General features: G+C 47.6%; 1 protein-coding gene across 1 annotated transcript in view; it reads right to left on the bottom strand.

Annotated features, from left to right (window-relative positions):
- NPHS1 (NPHS1 adhesion molecule, nephrin) overlaps window positions 1–19988 on the bottom strand; it is a 52150-nt gene that overhangs the window by 20377 nt on the left and 11785 nt on the right. The window contains exons 8-19 of the mRNA XM_081868676.1: window positions 19513–19634; window positions 17495–17666; window positions 15678–15835; window positions 14087–14228; window positions 13839–13963; window positions 13076–13247; window positions 11314–11443; window positions 10214–10386; window positions 9392–9532; window positions 7486–7626; window positions 6005–6126; window positions 1245–1416 (exon numbers count right to left, since the gene is read on the bottom strand). Coding sequence (XP_081724802.1) covers window positions 1245–1416; window positions 6005–6126; window positions 7486–7626; window positions 9392–9532; window positions 10214–10386; window positions 11314–11443; window positions 13076–13247; window positions 13839–13963; window positions 14087–14228; window positions 15678–15835; window positions 17495–17666; window positions 19513–19634 — 1770 coding nt within the window. The remainder of the gene's footprint in view (window positions 1–1244; window positions 1417–6004; window positions 6127–7485; window positions 7627–9391; window positions 9533–10213; window positions 10387–11313; window positions 11444–13075; window positions 13248–13838; window positions 13964–14086; window positions 14229–15677; window positions 15836–17494; window positions 17667–19512; window positions 19635–19988) is intronic.

Below are 19988 nucleotides of genomic sequence, written 5' to 3'. Positions count from 1 at the left end.
CCTGAAAGAACAATCTTCCCGGATTAATAATGCCACCCCTCCCCCCCGGCCCACAGTCCGTGACTGGTGGAGGACGGGGGCGCCATCTCTCGTAAGGTAACAGTTACCCCTTCGCGCACCCAGGTCTCCGTCACGCAAGCCAGGTCGACCCCCTGCGAGGTAAAGAAATCTCGCAGGGTGGCGGTTTTGTTGCCTATAGACCTGGCATTGCACAACACCAGTGAAGGAGGTGAGTAATCCTTGCTCACCCTACCCTCGTCTCTCGGGATGGGGCGCAGATTGGAAGGGGTACGAGCATATCTGTATCTCAATCCCCTTCGCTTATAACATCTGCCCCCACCGCCATACCTCCCTCGCCCCTCCACGGTAGCAATCCCAAGCCTCATAATAACCTCCATTTACAAAATAGAAAGACAAAACAACCAAAAAACAACTGTGCCCAAACAAAAACCAATCCCCACCCCACTCAATATCCCACCCCGAAACAGAACAAGATAGAACAAAACAAGAATACATAGATAAAAACCACCATTCACGGTGGTACAACAAAATAAGCAATAAAAACACGTTTAAAACATTTTAAAATATATAAAACATCTTTAGCATTTGCTGCAGCAGCACCGGTGTCCTTAAAACTATCATGGAGGTGAGCCTGGGCCCCGCCCCCTAGGCCAGGTGGAGTTAGCCTAAGGAGGGAGAGGCCTTACACTCCAAGCACTCACGATGCAGCAGCAGCAATGTCCCTGGCCTCAATGAGGCCTCTTAAAGCCGTGGCGAAGGTGTTCATTTTAAAACAAAAAGGAATGTTAATTTTAGCTGTAATTTTTGATAAATATTTCACGCCATTTTATGACAACTGCTTGGGGGCTTTTGCTTTTTTATTATTATTATTAAGCAATCTATACATTTTGTTCAAGAAGTAAAAAGCCCAACCGGCCTGTTTAATTTTGAGCACTGGGTTGCTCTATTACTGTTTGCAAGCCTCCTAGTATTAGAGATCTCGATGGGTTCTAGTCAGCTGCTCAGGGTAGGCCCATTGAAATTAATGGACCCAAGTTAGTCATGTCCAGGAATTTCAGTGGGTTTACTCTGAGTAAGACCAGCATTGGCTACAACTCAATATCTTTATATCTTACTCTTTATATAATTGGAATGAAATAAGTGGTGGACATCAGACACAGGGAAAGTGGGGCAGGGCAAAATATAGAGGTTGGGGTTGCAGAAATACTAAGGAGGAAACTTACATCGAACAATCAAGCGGGCGCTACTCCTTGCTGCTGGGGTTATCCCATTGTCCGCCTGACACTCGTAGAGTCCGGCATGGGCTCGCTTTGCCTCCTGGACTCGAAGTCGCCCTACCAGCCCGTCCGACTGCAGTTCAATCCCCAGCTCTTCCAGGCTCTGCTCCAAATCGTTCTGGGTACAATATCAAGATAAGAGGGATCTGTTCTTGGTACTGACTGGAGCACGTTTGAGAACTGAAGCCTCTCTCCGCAGAAATCCGGACTGCATTCTGGATATTAGTCAGTTGCTATCCTTCAATATCACTCATAATAATTTTAATATTTTTAAGGCAAGGTGCTTTGCAAGCCCCAATGATCAGCTTCTTGTCAGAGCTTGCAAAGCCCAGCCCACAGCTGACCTGCAAACCCCTTTGTGGCCCAGCTGCATCTTTACCTGCCCATCTGATGTCATACAAATTAGGTATAGGACAGGTGAACGTACCTTCATTGAAATAGCCTCATGGGACAAATGGGGATGCTCCCTGTTAATCTGGGCCTACCTAGGCTTGCATTCTCAGCCGTTATAGAAATGTTAATGCACACCATGGTGCAGCCATAATGGATTAAAGTGGACAATGCTATCACCCGTCTGTGTAATGTTTGTGTAAGCTGCCTGGACCTTTGCACAAACCTTTGCTGCTTTAGGCACATTGAGTGGAGAGTCGTAGCAAATGGCCACAAAGCCAAAGCAAAAATGAAAGGCAGCTATTTTGGCAAGCCAGGGCTGGTATCAGGAGCCAGAGTCAGGAGCAGGTCAACAATAAAACACCTGGGACTCAGCTACATTAGTAAAAAAACAAAACAAAAACCCAGTGATTTGAATGTGTTATTAACATGCAACACCAGATGGTGCTAGAGAGCAAAAAAAAATTTCTAAGAGGTTTTCCATAGCAGTTTTTTTCCCCTTTTGTTATAACTATTTAATTTCTGACTTGCTTATTTCTTTATTCAAAGACATCAAAACAGCTCAGGCCTAGTGATCACAACAGCTCTTCCCAGTAGGTCTTGCCTCAAAGAAGCAGTTGCGAGGACCAAAGGTCTTCCCATCACTCTCTAAGACTCCTCCCCTGGTTCCTTATCTAGCATACCTTCATCTTATATTGCAATTTTATACTGTGAACCGCCCTGAGACCTGTGGGGAAGGGGAGCTGACAACAGCAGCAGGAAGAGAACCCCCCCCCCAGCTTGTTCACCAGCCTGACTCATCTCTGCCTCTTGCCTCGCCCCCGCCCCCAGCCTCTGCTTCTGCCTCTCATTCTGGACTGCTCTCTGCCACAGCTTCTTCCCACTCACTAAGCCTTGTTGCCTCTTCAGCTTCTGACACCTCCTTCTTCCAGTCTGGTCCCTCTTTTCCCTCTGACCACTCATCATCATTCCACCATCAATTCCCTGGCTCTGAACCTTCTTCCCCTGGGGGTTTCCTTGGGGGTTCCCAGTCAGCCCATGACAGCTGTCATATGCCCATGTGCCCTGCATGGAGCACAAGTGATACAGCAGGTATCTCAATTACTCTCTTTTTTTCTCCCCCTTCCCAAGTAGATTATGGCCATTCATGTTCCACGTCTTATGATGATCTGCCTACACAAATAGTGAAATTATGCAAAATTGATGGAAAAATCCAGCCCCATTTTCAATTGCTGATTGAAACAAAAATGTCTATATGTGGGGGGAGGGATTAGATGGTTCTTTGAGGGCATTGTGGGTAGGTTGTATGATTTATATTTCTTCCTCTTTCTTTCTGTCTCCCACCTATGCACCTTTGTGTGTATCACCCAGCTGAAGTCTGACCTATTGTCTTCGACCAGTAGCTATGAAATTTATTGATCTACTATACTACAGAATAGTTTTAGAACTAGGTGGAGGGGGTTAGGAGGAGACCATGTAACTTGCTCAGATCAGTTGCTTTCTCGGTGCTATTTATTAGCTCACACTGTTACTAAACTATTAATTAATTTATGCAAGTGACGTCAAATTGCTTTACATTTCATCAAATGTAAATTGCTTTATTTTTGGACGTTCTATTTTATATCTTTTGTTTTATTTTCTGTAAGTCCTATAAACTTTCAGAAGAGCATTTCATAAAACTGTTCAGCTTTATACAATAATAAACCGAGCTATTAGTTCCAGTCCTAATCTTGAACCTGTGGGTTTTGCTGGTTAAGCTTTACTCCTTGCTCCTCTGGGTTGCCACTGAGCAAATTCAAACCTTGACTGGGGGGGACCCAATGAGGGCTAGTGTATTGGACAGGGTTTGGCATGGCACCCACTGGCCTAGTCTGCGTCACCAAATCAACAGTCCCTATCACTATTTTACTTGTACTCCAAAGCATCTGGGGGGCACCAGGGTGAGAAAGGTCCTACAAAGCAAATGTGGGTAACCTCTGGCCCTCCAGATGTTGCTGGACTATGATTCCCATCAGGCCCACCTAGCATGGCTGATGGCCAGGTATGATGGGAATTATGGTTCAGCAACTTCTGGAGGGCCAAAGGTTACCTACCCCTGCTCTAAAAGAATATCAGGTCACACAAAACAACACCATATCCTTGGAGCCTTTCCTGCCTGTTAGCTACAAAAACTGACTTGTCACTTTCACTGGCAATAATCCCTGCCCCTCACTTAAGAAACGGGGTTGTGTCAACTGACTAGGAGCTGCAGGCAAAAAATAATAATTCCATTAAAATAAGCATCTTCCAGCTGTCAGCACCCAGGAAAGAAGCATGCACAATTGTAGAAATATACTGTAGAAACTATTTTATTTTATTTATTTTATTTTAGTCCATAGAGCCTGCAATCTTTTGTTTTATCTCATTTGATCTTATTATACACAGCTTTTGACTGTGAAGCGGTTTATAAATAAATAGATCTACTACATATTTTGGAAAAGGGGTTGTCCATTAGTTCTCTATATGTTCAGCTGCCTTTCAAGATAACATCATCAAACTCAGCACAAGCGTTTCCAAGATGGCGGGGAGTGGTCTATGTTGAAACTTGGGTTCTGGGAGCCATTTGAATCAAGATGGCAGTAGAAAATATGACTCTGGTGTGACTTTGCCCATTTTTTTGCATGGGTTTGCTCCACCTCCAAGTCATTGTAGCAAAACTTGACGTGAGGTTTCCTGGGGTTGGGGGCGGCAGTCTTCACTAACTTTGGGGTGCCTGGCACCATTCTGATTCAAGATGGCAGACTGAAATGTGACTTTGGCATGACTTCACCCATTATTTTTTGCTATGATGGGTCTAAGCTTACAAATTACACTAGTCATTTTAAAATCACAGTATTTTGGGTTCCTAAACACTCCTTGGCAGTGCTAGACACGCCTCACTAATCTGCAAAAGAAGAAAGAAAACCAGGTTTACTTGCTATTAAGTTAGGCAACAGCTTGGAGGAAAAGCTCACCTTGCTGAGCAAAGCCACATCAGCTTAACAGGGTAAGAACTGTCTGGTTCTCTGCAGAAGCAAACTAACCATGGTGCAGTGGGTTTCATATTTTTTACTGCCGCAACGGAGCTGTCAATATTTATTTGTTTATTTATATCCCTCTCTTCTGCTAAAAGTACCCAGAGTGGCAAATAACCTAATAATAAAAACTGTGCAATACAATCAATATAAATGCAAGTGCGATAAACAATTTCTAAAAGCATTAATGAAATGGAGAGCAAACAAACCCGCAAACCTATTGGCATCGAGAATAAAAGATGCTCTACATTGCATCGGCGTTCAGTATATATTGCAGCCAAGTGCGGAAATAAATAGTCTGGTGAGACTATTGGCTGACAGAATAAAGCAGCTTAAGGCTTTGTTGCTGGTGTTCTTTGGCTTCATGTCTTATGGACCCTGAGTGTGCTGCTGAGTTTGTACCATCCTAGCCTGAATAAAGATCTCTCTCTTACTCACAAGTAACAGCCTCTGTTGTGGCATTTTGGATGGGAGTGAGGATAAGCAGGGGTGGGGGACTTAGCCCAGCCTGTTTTGCCGCCTGTAGCGAAACAGGAAGGTGCCGCCTCCAAACCCCACCACTTCCCCCTCTACTTACCAAGGTTGCATGGCAGTGACTTCTGGTGAGATCCTACACAAACTCCACAAGATCTCACCAAAAGCTGCTTTAACTATGTGACTCTGGCAGTGGCAGGGGGATTATCCACAGAGGCACCACCCTGAGGGACTCTGCCACCTGTGGCAGCTGCTTCAGGTCCCTCATGGGTGGGCCAGTCCTGTCCAGAACCTCTACACTTGGTCCTCGGAATTTTCTCTAGGTCACAAAACCACACCCTTTACCAGCCCTGCTCCACAGTGCCTTCAGTGCTCTTGCCTGTCTGGACTGTGTCATCGAACTGTTGACACAGTTGAACTCATGACTCTTGCTCCCCTGCATCAAGGATGGAGAGATGCAGCTGTTTGAATGGCTGGAATGTCGATTAGAGTCACATCCATTTCTCCACCCAATTTTGGCTTTTGGTGCACCCAGGACTGTCGTGTGGCCCCTATAAGGTTACCCAGAGGAGAAGTGCGGCCCTTGGACTGGAAAGGTCAGGAAACTGCGGCCTTGCAGATATAGTTGGACTCCAACTCCCATGAGCCCCAGCCAGCATGCCCAACGGTTGGCAATAATGGGATTTGTAGTCCAGCATCATCAGCAGGGCCACAGGGTAAAAGCTTGAATCAAACAGAAAGTCTTTTTCCACCCTTAACCTCAGCTTCTGGTCTAGACTAGCCACTTACCAGCCATCTCCACTGGAACATGTTTGCAGGTGTGGGGTTGGCATCCGCCTGGCACTCAATCTCAGCTGTGCCCCCCAGGTCCACATAGGTTGGGTCTCCAATGCTGCGGATGGATGGCGAATCTGTTCATGGGGGGAAAGGTACGTGGCATGCTATCGACAGGCAAGAATTTCAATTTGGTCCACATTTTAATGCAAATCTAACTAATTCACATATCCTGAAACAATAGCTACTCCCCCAAAGCAGCTATCCTGCAAAATGCACACTTAGCAATGCAGTTTCCCAACCAAAGAAGCGTCTAACAGGGGAAAGTGTGCACAATAATAAATAAAGAGAATTATAAACATTGCCTATGAAAGTGAATTACATTAGTGGTCAAAATTGTGGAAACCTTTTGGGGAAAGTGTATTTCCCAAGTTTGATTGCTCATAAACACTCATGCTCATTGGCTACACTGAAATGAAGGAAACCTACTGCATATCAACCTAAGCAAGTTGTGCTTCCTTTTTCTGGTTATTTGGCTATAACTTTTTTATAGAATACAGATAAGTGAACAAACTTTGTTGCATTACATTCTTCATTAAATTATCTTTCCACTGATATGTAATTTTATGGTATTACTTTTTTAAAAAAAAAGTGGTGTTATGAGCCATCAAACCTCAGAAATACACTTCTTCCAAAAGGTTTCCACAATTTTGGCCACTAGTGTATATTAAGGGAAATTGCTGGGAAAGGTGTGTTCATTAGGTAAGATGGCATTCAAATATGTGTATATTAAAAGAAATGAACTCCAAAATGCTGACAAATGTCATAAAGAGATGAGAGAGAGAGAGAGAGAGAGAGAGAGAGAGAGAGAGAGAGAGAGAGAGAGAGTGTATACATTGTTGGCATCCAGCTGTTCAGAGAGAGAATGGAGCACACCTCTGGGAGTGAACTCAAACCACCTCTCTGGGGCAAAAGCCTGACCAGGGTGTATGGAGGTCTTGGGCTACCCAAATGTTGAGAACCCCTCTCAGCTTTGCTGATATGGTCCAAAGGAAAGCAGAGCAATATGTCTGGCACTGGTTGGGCTTCAGGAGTTGCCAGAAGGAGGTGAGCAAGGCACCATCCGACCGCCTTAGGGATGCACACGTGTGTGTGTGTGTGTGTGTGTGTGTGTGTGTGTGTGTGTGTGTAACGGGAAATGTGACAAATAGCACTTCAGATTGGGGAAATGATGGAAACTGAAACTGAAGGATTTGCCCATTCCTATGTTACACCACCGCACAAAGAGAGAGAGTAATGTAGCATTGGTTCCCAAGAGCAGGCATGAAGCTAAACCCAGGCCAGCTGCGAGAGGATGTGTGCTGAGACACCAAGAGAAGGAAGGCAGAGGAGAGCATGCCAGAGCTATAATCACAAAGGACAGAAAAGCACAGATGAGGCCCCTCATCCTTCAAGTGACGGAATACAATGGTATGCCCTCTCCACCTGATACTCACACTGCACATCCAAAAAGAGGGCCGTTTCATTGTGGCCTTCTGGGTTCTCGCAGTAGATCTTGTACTTGCCAGCATCCGCCCTGGTCAGGTTCCAGATCTCTAGAGAGCCACCATCCCGCAGGTGATACCGTGGGGAACCCTCTAAGGAAGACAGAGAGGCGACCAATTTTAAGGAAAGCATTGCAGACAAGAAGAAGAAGAAGAAGAGTTTGGATTTGATATATTGCTTTATCACTACCTGAAGGAGTCTCAAAGTGGCTAACATTCTCCTTTCCCTTCCTCCTCCACAACAAGCACTCTGTGAGGTGAGTGGGGCTGAGAGACTTCAAAGAAGTGTGACTAGCCCAAGGTCACCCAGCAGCTGCATGTGGAGGAGTGGGGAAGCGAACCTGGTTCACCAGATTACGAGTCTACCGCTCTTAACCACTACACCACACTGGCTCTCAGCCAGGGCCAAGGACAGTGGTGGCTGTTGGCTATTGGACCTGGTGGGACAGAGGTCAGGGAGCCAGAACCAATGACAGGGAAAGTGAACTAATTCTGTTTTTTGTCCCTGTCTTCCGCCCAGCTGAGCTCTACAAAGGCAACCCTGAGACTCAGGAAGAGGAAGCTGATAGCCCTTGCAATTAAGGAGGTAAGCAACTGGGGGCTAGCCGAGGACAGCTGAGCTTGGTGGGGCAATGCCCAACTGGGCCTAATGGACCAGTCTTCACTGGGCTAGGAACAGGCGAGCAACAGACCAGAGAGAGAAAGAGAGCAGGCTGGCTGTCATGGACTGGCTGGATGCAGAGGAGTGGCAGGAGGCAGCAACTGGGGAACCCCCAAGGGAAGAAGACTCAGAGCCAGGGGTTGGTGATGGGACGATGATGAGTGGTCAGAGGGAAAAGCCTGGGAGGAGGAATGATTGGAAGTTGAAGAGCTAACAGGGTTTAGTGAGCAGGGAGAGTCTGGGGCAGATAGCAGTCCAGAATCAGAAGCAGGAGAGGAGGCCAAGAGACAGAGATGAGTCAGGCTGGTGAGGAAGCCAGGATGTCTCCTACTCCTGCTGCGACCAGCTCCACCCCCTCCTGGTCTCCCAGAACCAGAAGAGTTATGAAGAGGGGGGAGCAAAGACAGGCACAGCAACAGAATCTCAGATTGCTTAGAAAGGACCCAGGGGAGGAGGAGACTTAGGCAACTGTGAGAAGATGGGGAACTTCAATCTCCACAACTGCCTCATAGGGGCAAGACCTACTGGGATGACTTGCTGTGCTCACTAGGCAGACCTTGTTTCCTTGAATAAAGAGTTAAGTTCACTGATGCAGTGTGATTTATTGCTCTTGGCACTGGCCCACCCAGCTGTCATTGCACAATTTACCCTTCCACTGCAAGGCATTTTTTTCACCAGAAGGATGAAGCCCGCTAAGGATTCTAGGAGGCATATTAACTCAGAATGGAGAACCTGTGGCCATCCAGATATTTGTTCAACTCCAACTTCCTTCCCTCCCAGCTAGCATGGCCCATAGCCAGGGATAATGCAAAGTGTAGCACAGCAACAGTGTGTGAGCTACAGGTTCCCTACCCCTGTATTAGTCAACAAATGTATTTTTCTTCCAGTGCAAATAGCTTCAAAAGGAGAATTTTCCTTAGAACCGCAGCCAGGGAAGAAATGGTGAAATTCCTCCTGACTTGCTGCAAGCCAGGTGATTATCATAACTCACTGTGTGGATGCTATTTGCATTTTTAATTAATTTTTAATTTGCATTTTTAATGCAAAGATGTTCAGCGCCCCATCTAATTTGGCCATTTGATTGGAAGCTCCTTGCAGCTAGGACCAGTCTCATTTGTCTGCAAAAAGACGGGCACAGTGGTGACGAAATAACAGCAACAGCTTGGGACTTCACTCCAAGAATGATGCTGGACCCACCTGTCAAGAGTACCTCACCAAGGAAGCTCCAGCGATAGGTGATGTCTGGAGGGCTGGCCGACACCAGCAAGGGCAGCTGGACAGCTCCGTGCTCCACGGCCTGCACTACTAGAGGTTGCTCAGAGGAGAACTCTGGGGGAACTGTGCAAAAAGCAGAGGAAGAAGAGATTCTCAGATGACTTTCCCAGTGACTTTCCCTCCTGCTTCTTGCAGCCCAAAGGTGTCTAATATGAGCATATGGCAGGTTGTTGCTGGTACATTTCAAAGAGCTTCCACAGAAACCCTCCGGGTAAACATTGCCTTACATCCGCCCTGGGGACAACACATGCTAAAACTGTAAACAAATCAACCATGATTTCAGCCCAATGAACTGCAATGTGGTCATGGAAGACACACATGAGTGACAGCTCCCACCTCCTGGTTGTTCCTTCCAGTTTGCTTTCCTCATTTCTCCGTCAGTCTGCAAAATGGTTTTTGAAATCCTTGTGAAAATCCAACGGCATTTTATTTTACATTTCTCCATATACATATTTTATGCAGTTTTTATGCTAGGTTATTTGCAAGCTGTTTTCCCTAATACAATGGATCTTTCTTTATTATTTTCATGCATTTCTATGCACATTTAACTCTAGCCTGTGCACATTACAAAAATGGTTGTAGAACTGCAGTGCAAAATTCAGAGAAGCATGCATTTTGAAGGGAGGATGCTTTTCGGTTCACACATTGTTTCAGAAAGTGTGGCTTAGGTAGCTTTGCATTCATTTTAGGTAGGTAAATGTAAAACTGAACTGAACTTCCCTCCCATCCCTCCTTCATACTTACATAGGACAGTGAGCTGGTAGAAGGTATTCACACCTTCAGAGAGGACAGAGCTGTATGCATGGCATTCTACTCTCATCCCATGATCTGCAGATGACACCACCAGAGTCACCTTTCCTGAAGTGGAAAACCCTCCGAATTCTGCTTTCTTCTGCTCTGGGTTAGTTGCCTTCAACCTGAAGAAGAAACACTACTAACAATAACTTATCAAGAACTTATAAGAACAAGAAAAAGCTCTGCTGGATCAGGACATTGGCAAATCTAGTCCAGAATTTTGTTCTCCCAATAGCCAAAAATATGCCTACGGAAAGCCTCCAAGAAGGACCTGAGGACAACAGCAACTCTGCCCACTTGTGACTCCCAAGCATGGTTTTTATGGTGCTTATATAATAATAATACTATAATAATTTATTATTTATACCCCGCCCAACTAGCTGGATTTTTCCAGCCACTCTGGGCGGCTTCCAACAAATATTTAAAATACAATAAAACATCAGACATTAAAAACTTCCCTAAACAGGGCTGCTTCCAGATGTCTTCTAAAAGTCAGATAGTTGTTTATTTCCTTGACATCTGATGGGAGGGCATTCCACTACCAAGAAGGCTCTCTGCCTTACTTACAATGCTTATATTCATATGTAACCTATTGCAGTGTTTTTCAACTCCAGGTCCCCTGGTGCTGTTGGACTGCAGCTCCCATCATCCACAGCCAGCTTAGCCAATGGCTAAGGATGAAGGGAGCTGTCACCCGACAGCATCTAGAGATCCAAGGCTGAAGAACGCTGACCTACTGTAAACCATTTGGAGAACTTTGGATAATAACTGGTCTATAAGTGGAAATAATAATAATAATAATATACACAGGAAAACAAGCTGGAGAGACTTGGGTGTCCACATTACCTTTGTCCATGACTGAGCCCTAAGATGTTCCAGCAAACTGGAGGAGCAAAGAATGAGAGGTCAAAGGACACAATCCTGCCCAAGGTTCCAAAATGTATTGGACTAGCCCTGGCAGAAATGGACAAGGGCCTTTGAAGATGTAGCAAGACCTGCAGGAGAAGCTGTTGTAGGACGGGCATTGGGGAAGTCAGACATCCTCTTACCTTTTCCCATCTTTGAGCCAGGTTAGGCTGGCAGGAGGGTTGCTACTGCCCGATTTGCAATGAAGTGTCACCAACTGGCCAGGCCTGACCTCCTTGGCTGTCACCGTAATTTTTGCACTTAGGGGTGGGACTGTGGAAAGAAAGAGGCTGGCTGTCAAGACTCGGGCTTCGGTGCCACCTCCTAGCTCTACCCTCCATGCCAACCTTCCCCAACCTGCTGCCCTCCAGATGCCTTAAACTACAACTCCCACCAGCCCTGTCCACAGTGACCATGATGGGAGTTGTGATTCAGAAGAAATTGGTGGGTGTGGATTGGGGAAGGTCGTATAAGGTCTGTATTCAGACCTTCTGCATTGAGGTACAGATAGGAGATATAGCTCAGTGGCAGAGCCTCTGGCTCACATGCAGAAGGCCCCAATCCCTGGCATCTCCTGATAGGGCTCAGAGAGCCTCTTTTCTGGAAATCCCGGAGAGCCACTGCAATCCAGTGTTGACAATACTGAGCTGGATGGATCAGTAGTGTGATTTGGTAAAAAGGCAGCTTCCTATGTTCAGGTCCCATCTTTCCACTTGTGGTGCCACAACTCTTGGGGCTGAGCTTATCAATACACCAGAAACAAACAAGCCAAAAAGAATATTTCTTGCTTATGGATGCTATCACTTTAAAATAATAGAAGAGGGAAATCCCATATTTATGGGTTTCACCCATATCGTAATTCATTTGCATTTGGAAAGCTAGCAGGTCAGGAGTTCTAAAGCCCAGTCTTTTCCCCAGGATGCTTGCTTGCTTGAGTCATCAATTTTATTTTATTTATATCCCACCCTTCCTCCCAAAGGAGCCCAGGGTGGCTTCCCAGGCACCCTCTACTAGACTGTGCGTGAAAGCTGCCACTCAGTGAGAGAGAGGCTTTGCCTGCAACAGGTCCCAGGTTTAACCCTTGGTTTCTCTAGATAGGGCTGGAAACAGACTTATTATGCCTGAAACCTTGGGAAACCGCTGCCCGTCACTGTTGACAATAGTGAGCCAGATGCTATAACTTGGCATATTGCCCTTGCACCCTGCACAATATACTGGTGAAGCTCAGCAGGCACCCAGGCTGCTTCAGAGGAGGGCAGGACCACGGACAGCTCACTGTGGTTCTGCATACAGAGACAGGATGGACACAAGGCACCTAACAGCAGCCAGCTTGGAACATTGTCCCATCAATGGTTTAGTCTGGAGCAAACAATGAGCTTAAGCAGCCTCACCATCATTGGGTGGCGGACTCAAGCTCCATCCCCTCCAAGGAAATTGGTTGGGTTTAAAGGGGCTCGGCCATATCCATCAGGTCTCTCCTGCTGCCTGGTGGGCCTGGTATTGTCCCACCCACTGGGATGGAGCCACTTTTCTGACATTGACATCACTGCAGCCTGCCTAGATGCGGCTGGGGCAGGTGGCCGCGAGGCTGGGGCTATGCAGTCGCACCAGTGAAGTGGTCAGATTGGCTCCGCCGGTGCAGCCCCAGATTTGCCACCACCCTGCCTTGCCCCAGCCCCAGGGTGGAGAAGATAGATGGGGAACCACGTGGACATTGATAGACATTGCAGGGGGTTTGATTAATTCTCCCTTGAGGTCCATTAAATTTTTACATTTCTGTGATTCTGTAGACAGTTACATTTCTCTTGAGCATCTTGCTCTTATTTCTCAGTCACATGTCCCCCCGCAAACATGCCCTCCATTCAGATCAAGGCCGGAAGGGTGCACATGTGTGTTGAAGCTTACACTGGACGTGGAGACGAGTCTCTGCAGTGAGCGCTGGGGTTCTGGAACTTCCAAATGCCTTGCAATAGTAAGCAGCCATGTTGTCACTGGCAGTCGTGGTGAGGAGCAGCTCCTTGGACACAATGTTCCCCGATGACCCCGGAGTTGTCCCGTCCCTCACTACTTTGCTCTCCTGTAGGAAGAATCCAGATTGCAGTGGGGGTAAGCAGAGAGGCAGCCACTCTGGGGGGACAGGCCAATTGGGCACCCATCACTCAGGACTGGCCAGGGGTCCTTAGGGGAAGAGCCATGGGGTCTCTTCTACTGCCCCCAGCACCTACCATTTGTCATCTACCTCACTTTGTCTAATGCAATGGAGGGGAAACTCAGACCTGGGGGCCAAATTTGGCCTTCAGACCTTCCTACCTGGGTCCTTGAGACTCTCTTTGGGTGACAGCCCCTCCCCAACCACACCCTCTCACCCCACACCATGCCCCTCACTGTCCTGGCTTTGCAACTTCCTCGGGTATTTTTGCCTGCCTGTGATGTACCCTTGAACTCTGATCATGTCCCTTGGTTGCCAGGAAGGAGGACAGAGTATGAGGGTGGGTGTCTAGAAACAAGCCTATTGTACGAAGATAAAATTTGCATTCATTGTTCTGCCAAGTTTTGCCTCTGCTCCTCAGCCACCACCATTGACTTGTGGAGCAGCTCCCAGGCTGAAAAAGTTTCCCACCCCGGCCTAATGGTAGCGCTGGCCCTGGAGGCAGTAATGCTGGACCACCTTGTACCACTCGAGGCGAGGCAGAGGGTGTCCACCGCTGGCAAAGCAGGTGAGCTTGACTACGGTGCCAGCTCGAAAGCATGTTTCTGGGGGTGGAACATCAATCCAGATCTTCTGAGGTGGATCTGAAGGACAAAAACAAGAATGGGGAAGAGAAGGAGGAAACAGATATTAGGAGGGGGGATTCAAAACACGTCACACATGACAACCGTTGCCATGACACACACACAATCATCCCTCCTGCTCACACTGTACTCGGAGGGTCACGGTAGCAGTCTTGGCGTAAAGGATGGCTTCATTGAAGGCCTCACAGATCAGAGACAATCCGTTGTCCTCACGGCGTGCTGTGTATGTGATGTTAGACACCGTGATCATCCCGCCATGAGCTGCCTGTAGGAGGATAGCAATTCTCATTTTGAGAAGGGAGAAGAGGCAGATCTAAACAACTGGTTTCAAAATGGCTGTTTCCCTGATTTCCCAGCACTCTGAAAGTCCACAAGTCCCTCTAACTTGGTATTGTCTACACTGACTGGCAGCAGAGCTTCAGAGAAGAGGGAACTCCAAGCCCAACCCAAGATTGAACCTGGGACTTTCTGCAGGAAAGGCAGATGCTCTACCACTGAGCTACAACCTTCCTCAGTGCTCATACAATGTTCTTACTTCCCCCACAATCTGGGACAGTACAGTCTTCTCAGAGGCCCTTACTTTCCCACGCCCGTGGCCCCTAAACTCATGCTTCAGGCCCTCCCTGTCATGATCCTAACCAGCAGATAAGTCTTGACATGGAGGCAATGAAATCCACTGGATTCGGAAGACCAGCGGTGGAAGTGGTGGACCCCAACCCAGGCTCTGATGGGCTGGAGGCTGTCCACCAGGAACCCATCGGCTAGGAGGCCCTGGAAAGAGAGTACTCTCCAAATTGTGACACCCTTAGAGAGAGTCTCCCAAAGGACTGCTGCCATAATGTACCACCTCGCCTCCATTTTGTGCCCCTACCTAACCCCCTGGATTCAAAAATCTCCTGTTTGTCTGAAAAAATGGGCAGGCGACATCTAAAAGTAGGGAAGGGAGAATCTGTCAGTTTTGGTTTTTCTCCATTCTCATTTTCCCAATCTCAAGTTCAGTTCTTCACCTTTCCACATAACACTTTGCACCCCCAAAAAACCCAACCCAAATAAAGACAAGTCCTCATGAAAACTCAGCAGCGTTTTAATGCAAATATGCATATACAGTGGTACCTCGGGTTACATACGCTTCAGGTTACATACGCTTCAGGTTACAGACTCCGCTAACCCAGAAATATTACCTCGGGTTAAGAACTTTGCTTCAGGATGAGAACAGAAATTATGCTCCGGCGGCACCGCAGCAGCAGGAGGCCCCATTAGCTAAAGTGGTGCTTCAGGTTAAGAACAGTTTCAGGTTAAGAATGGACCTCCGGAACGAATTAAGTACGTAACCAGAGGTACCACTGTATTTTTATACAATTTTGCCCAATACACATATTCTTACAAAGCACTTCCTCCTCACAGAATGCATTTTTGTCTCCTATTTTACTTACGCATGCCTTCTGATGCACGTTTGACTCCAGGGTACACATTTTCGTACACATTATGTGCACTGCAACATTCATAGAAGTGCAAATTTCAAAGGGCAGCTGTGTTTTGGTTCATCTATCATTTCAGAATGTGCAGATTAAACAAGTTTGCCTTCAAATTCCTGCCCCATCCTTGGCTCAGGAACAAGAGAGGATGAAATGCCCACTGATGCCCTCTAATTACCGTCCATATAGGACCCATCTCACTCAGCCTCCTAGCAGAATGGGCCCCTGCTATTGCCTACCTCTGACACAGTGACCTCTGTGGCGCTGAGCTCCTTCCAGCCCAGCCACCAGCGCAGCAAGACAGGTGGATTGCTGGCAGAGGTGGAACAAGACAGCGAGACCTCCTTGTTTTCCTCAGTGCTGCTTGAGCCTATGATTTTCACCTGGTCGGGGAGAACTGTCATCCAAAAAGTAGAGCCCGGGGGCAGGGGGGGAGGGAAGAGAAGGATATTAGTCACCCAGTGCAAGACTTAGATGTGCCCATTTTTGTTTTCAAATCAGTGTGTCCTTCTTTCCCTTTCACCAGGAGAAGAAATTTGGTTGCAGTTTTGTTTGTCGTTCCAAGTGCCTCTGGGAAAGTACAACATGCTTGACTTTTGTGAAGGGAAGCAAGGTTGTTGTCGTTGTTTACAAAATGAACCTAGTGGCTGAGGCTGCATATACACCCCAAGCACATTTTTCATCTCAAAGAATTCTGGGTGCTGTAGTTTGTCAAGGCTTGCTGGGAATTGTAACTCTGTGAAGTGTAAACCACGGTGCCTGGTATTATTTGAGGGGGTAAATGTGCCTTAAAGGTTTAGTGCAGCGGTTCTCAACCTGGGGGGTCCCCAGATGTTGTTGGACTACAACTCCCATCATACCTGAGCTCTGGCCTTGCTAGCTAGGGATGATGGGAGTTGTAGTCCAACAACATCTGGGGACCCACAGGTTGAGAACTGCTGGTTTAGTGGGTATGCAGAATCAGGGCCGTCCTACCCATAGGCAATAGGGGTGCAGGGCACCCAGGCGCCAGGCTCTCAGGGGCTCCAGGCCTAGAGTCTGGGGCCCGAAAGTTGAGTCTGGGGAAGAGCCCGCCCATTGGTCGGAGCACCGCAGCGGACTCTTCTGCTGTGCCGCAAGTTCAGGGGCGACCGAGCCAGCGACACGCTGAGGCGGCTGGCCAGCTCCTCCCTCCTGCGCGCCTGGGACTGAGCAACCTGGGGGGGGGCACGGGCGGATCTTTGCACCCCGGTGCCACATATGCTTAAGACAGCCCTGTGCAGGATAGTTTCTGTATTCAAACGTAGCAAAAAGCTCTAGTTACAGGAAGGAGACAAGGAGAGATTTGGGTGCATGTACTCCCCATCCCTCTCTTCTGGTGGAAAGGAGGAGATTGGAGGCTTCACTTCTGTCTTAAAATAACCGCAGTTTACCTTTCCATCTGAACCCTAAAATGCGCTTAATCTTAACTATGGTTTCTTGGAACCAGTGCTGAGTCAAAGTATTTGAGCCCAGTTAATTTTGTAAGTTTTACAAAGGTGGGGAGGGGAAAATATGCTTCTGAAGACAAGGTTAATTTTCAGGGGGTGAATTCCTAAGAACTTTCAAGGGGTGATATTACCTTGAAAGATATGTTAGATGTGGATTTTGTCTTCCTTCAACTACTTTTTAAAATAAAAGTTAAAGAAACATTGCTCCTTGACCAATCTTCCCCTCCAAAAAGTTCCTCTGGGAATAACACTATCACGAGGGAGCATTTTTCCCATTGGGGCATTTAATTCCAGGAATACCATGGATCTACTGTCACTTGAAGTGATGGAAAGACTTATTGTATTGCAAAAAGAACACACAATGGCAACCTCGTACTTGAAAGCATGGCCACAGCACCCACAAATTAGCATTTGCTTGCCCCCTCCCCAAGTCACCAAATATCTCCCCCCTACACACACACTTCTATGGGGATGAGTGGTCCCAGGAAAGGAAGGGCAGGATATTCAGTCAAGTCCTGGTTGAAACAAGTCAACTTCATGACAAACTACTCAGGCATGTTTTGGGAAGGGACAGTCCCAACACTCACAAACCACGTGCAGAGTGATGCTGGCTTGCAGGGGAAGGGGCAAGACTTGGTTCAAGGCCTGGCAGCTGATTATAGCCATGTTGTCTTCTGCTGTGATGCTGAGGCTGAGGGAACTCCGGGACAATTGGCCAGCGTCATCCGTCTCCCAGTTCGTGGAAATCACTTCATCGTTCTGTAAGGCACAAGCCCATAGCTGAGATCCAGGGAGAAGAGCCTGGAAGCTGAAGGGTGGGGTGTTGACAAGATAGGGGAGGAGCCTGGCAGTGCCCAGTATACCTGAAGGAGCATCTCCACTCCCATCGTTCAGTCCAAACATTGAGGTCCAGCTCCGAGGGCCTTCTGGCAGTTCCCTCACTGCGAGAATTGAGGTTACAGGGAACCAGGCAGAAGGCCTTCTTGGTAGTGGCACCCGCCCTGTGGAATGCTCTCCCATCAGATGTCAAGGAAATAAACAACTATCTGATGTTTAGAAGACATCTGAAGGCAACCCTGTTTAGGGAAGTTTTTAATGTTTGATGTTTTATCATGTTTTGAATATTCTGCTGGGAGCCACCCAGAGTGTCTGGGGAAACCCAGACAGATGAGTGGGGTATAAATAAAGTAGTAGTAGTAGTAGTAGTAGTAGTAGTAGTAGTAGTATGCCAGGATAGGAGCAGAGGACAGAAGCAGTTAGGCAGTCAGAAACATCCGGCTGGACCTAAGGCACCCTGACTTTGGAGCTTAATGAGCACAGGGGCTGCGCAAATAGCAAACTTTATCAAACCAACAGGGAAATAACATGTTTTGGGCTCCCAGACTTCTTTCCTTCCTTCTCTTAGAGGCCAGGAGAAGGAGGATAGAGCCTAGGGCCCAGCAAACCTTGTAACACCATATACAAATTGGGCAACATGTAGCTTGCTGCCGCCATTCATCAAAACTCTATGCACCATCACTAGAAAACCTCAGGGGTGTTGGAAGCTGCTTTCTAGTGCTTGTAAGACTCCTGGTCTATCTAGCTATACCCCTTGGAGCAGCCAGTCCAGAGTTTCAGGCAGGGGTCTTTCCTGTAGAAGTCTAGCATTGAATCTTGGGTCTTCTGTGTGAACGCCGTGTGCTCTGTGGCTCTTCCTCAGTAGAACAGCCACCATGTGGAGCAACTGCCATAGGCAGGCTGTTTCAAACCATGGGAGAGTCGCAATACATCGAGCAATCCTTAGCTGCTTTGTCACCAATGAATGTACATGAACATTCCAACTGATGAGAGGGAAAGGCAAATCGCAGGATGTTGAGCTACTGCTATAAAGAAGGGGGAAAGGGAAGAGAAACACGGAGAGGAGGCTAGGGTGCTGATAGAGAAGAAGACCCACCAGGACCAAGGATGGAGGAGGCAGGGAAGAAGGCCAGGTGACTAGGGAAAAAGATGACCCACCAGGACCAAGGATGGAGGAGGCAGGGAAGAAGGCCAGGTGACTAGGGAAAAAGATGGAGGCTGCAGCAAGTCAAGGAGAAGGTGGAAGAGGCCAAGGGCTAAAAGACAGACAGAGTGAATTGAGGAATGTAGGGAGAGATCAAAGAGAACAGAAAGCTGAGCTAAAACTCCACACCAGATAATGGGACAGGAAGGGCTGTGCTGTTGCTGATGTAGCAGAAGGGGAATTGTGGGGTCATAACATATAGCCGGTCAGAAAATCTGGCTGCAGGTCCCTCACCGGCTGCTAACAGAATAATTACCACCAGGTGGCACTCACTGGAACGCTTTTGCATTTACAGCCTGGAAGTCACAGAAATGTCCACCCAAATGTTAAGGAGAGGAGGAGCAATGGTCTGCTGTACAGTATCCCAAGCTCCAGACACCTGGGGGAGGATTTGGGCTTTCTCCAATAGCAAATGATTTGTCGTCCCGCCCACAAAAAAAGGAAAGAATTGTGCACACACGAAAACGGCTCTCCTCTCCCCAGAGCACAAGGGGGGGAGGGGGAACTCAACTCATCAAACAAGTCAGTACAAAAAGAGTAGTGCCTCAAAGTTCCCCCGCTCACCTTTAGCCATTGCAGAGTAGCCAGTGGGTTCCCACTCAAAGAAATACAGGTCAGCTCTACCTTGTCCTTGGCTTTTACTGTGGGGCCATCGTATCCCCTGATGACAGGTGGCTGTGGTGGGACTGTCAAAGAGAGCAGAATGATATGGCTGAAACTCAAAGGAGAGGAGGTCCCTAAGGCCACCAGTTCCTGTTTGCCTACAGCAACCTTCCCTTTCCATAGGGGTGGAGAGGCAGTGTGGTGCAGTGGTTAGAGTGTCAGCCTAGGGCCTAACTGCAGTTTCCAGGGCAAGCGCAAGGGAAGTCTCGCATAGAATGCATTGCAGTACTGTAATCCAGTCTTGAAGTCACCAGTTCATCAACTACGGTAGCCAAGCTCTCCCTGTTCAGGAATGGTCAAAGAAGTCATCCCCATTGACCATTATGCTTGACCGCTGGCCAGACTGGCCGGGGCGGATGGGAGCTGGAGTCAAGTAA

The sequence above is a fragment of the Podarcis erhardii genome, assembly GCF_964252035.2.
Source record: "Podarcis erhardii genome assembly, chromosome: 7".
Lineage (NCBI taxonomy): Eukaryota > Metazoa > Chordata > Lepidosauria > Squamata > Lacertidae > Podarcis > Podarcis erhardii.
This window is presented reverse-complemented; position numbering and strand designations above follow the sequence as displayed.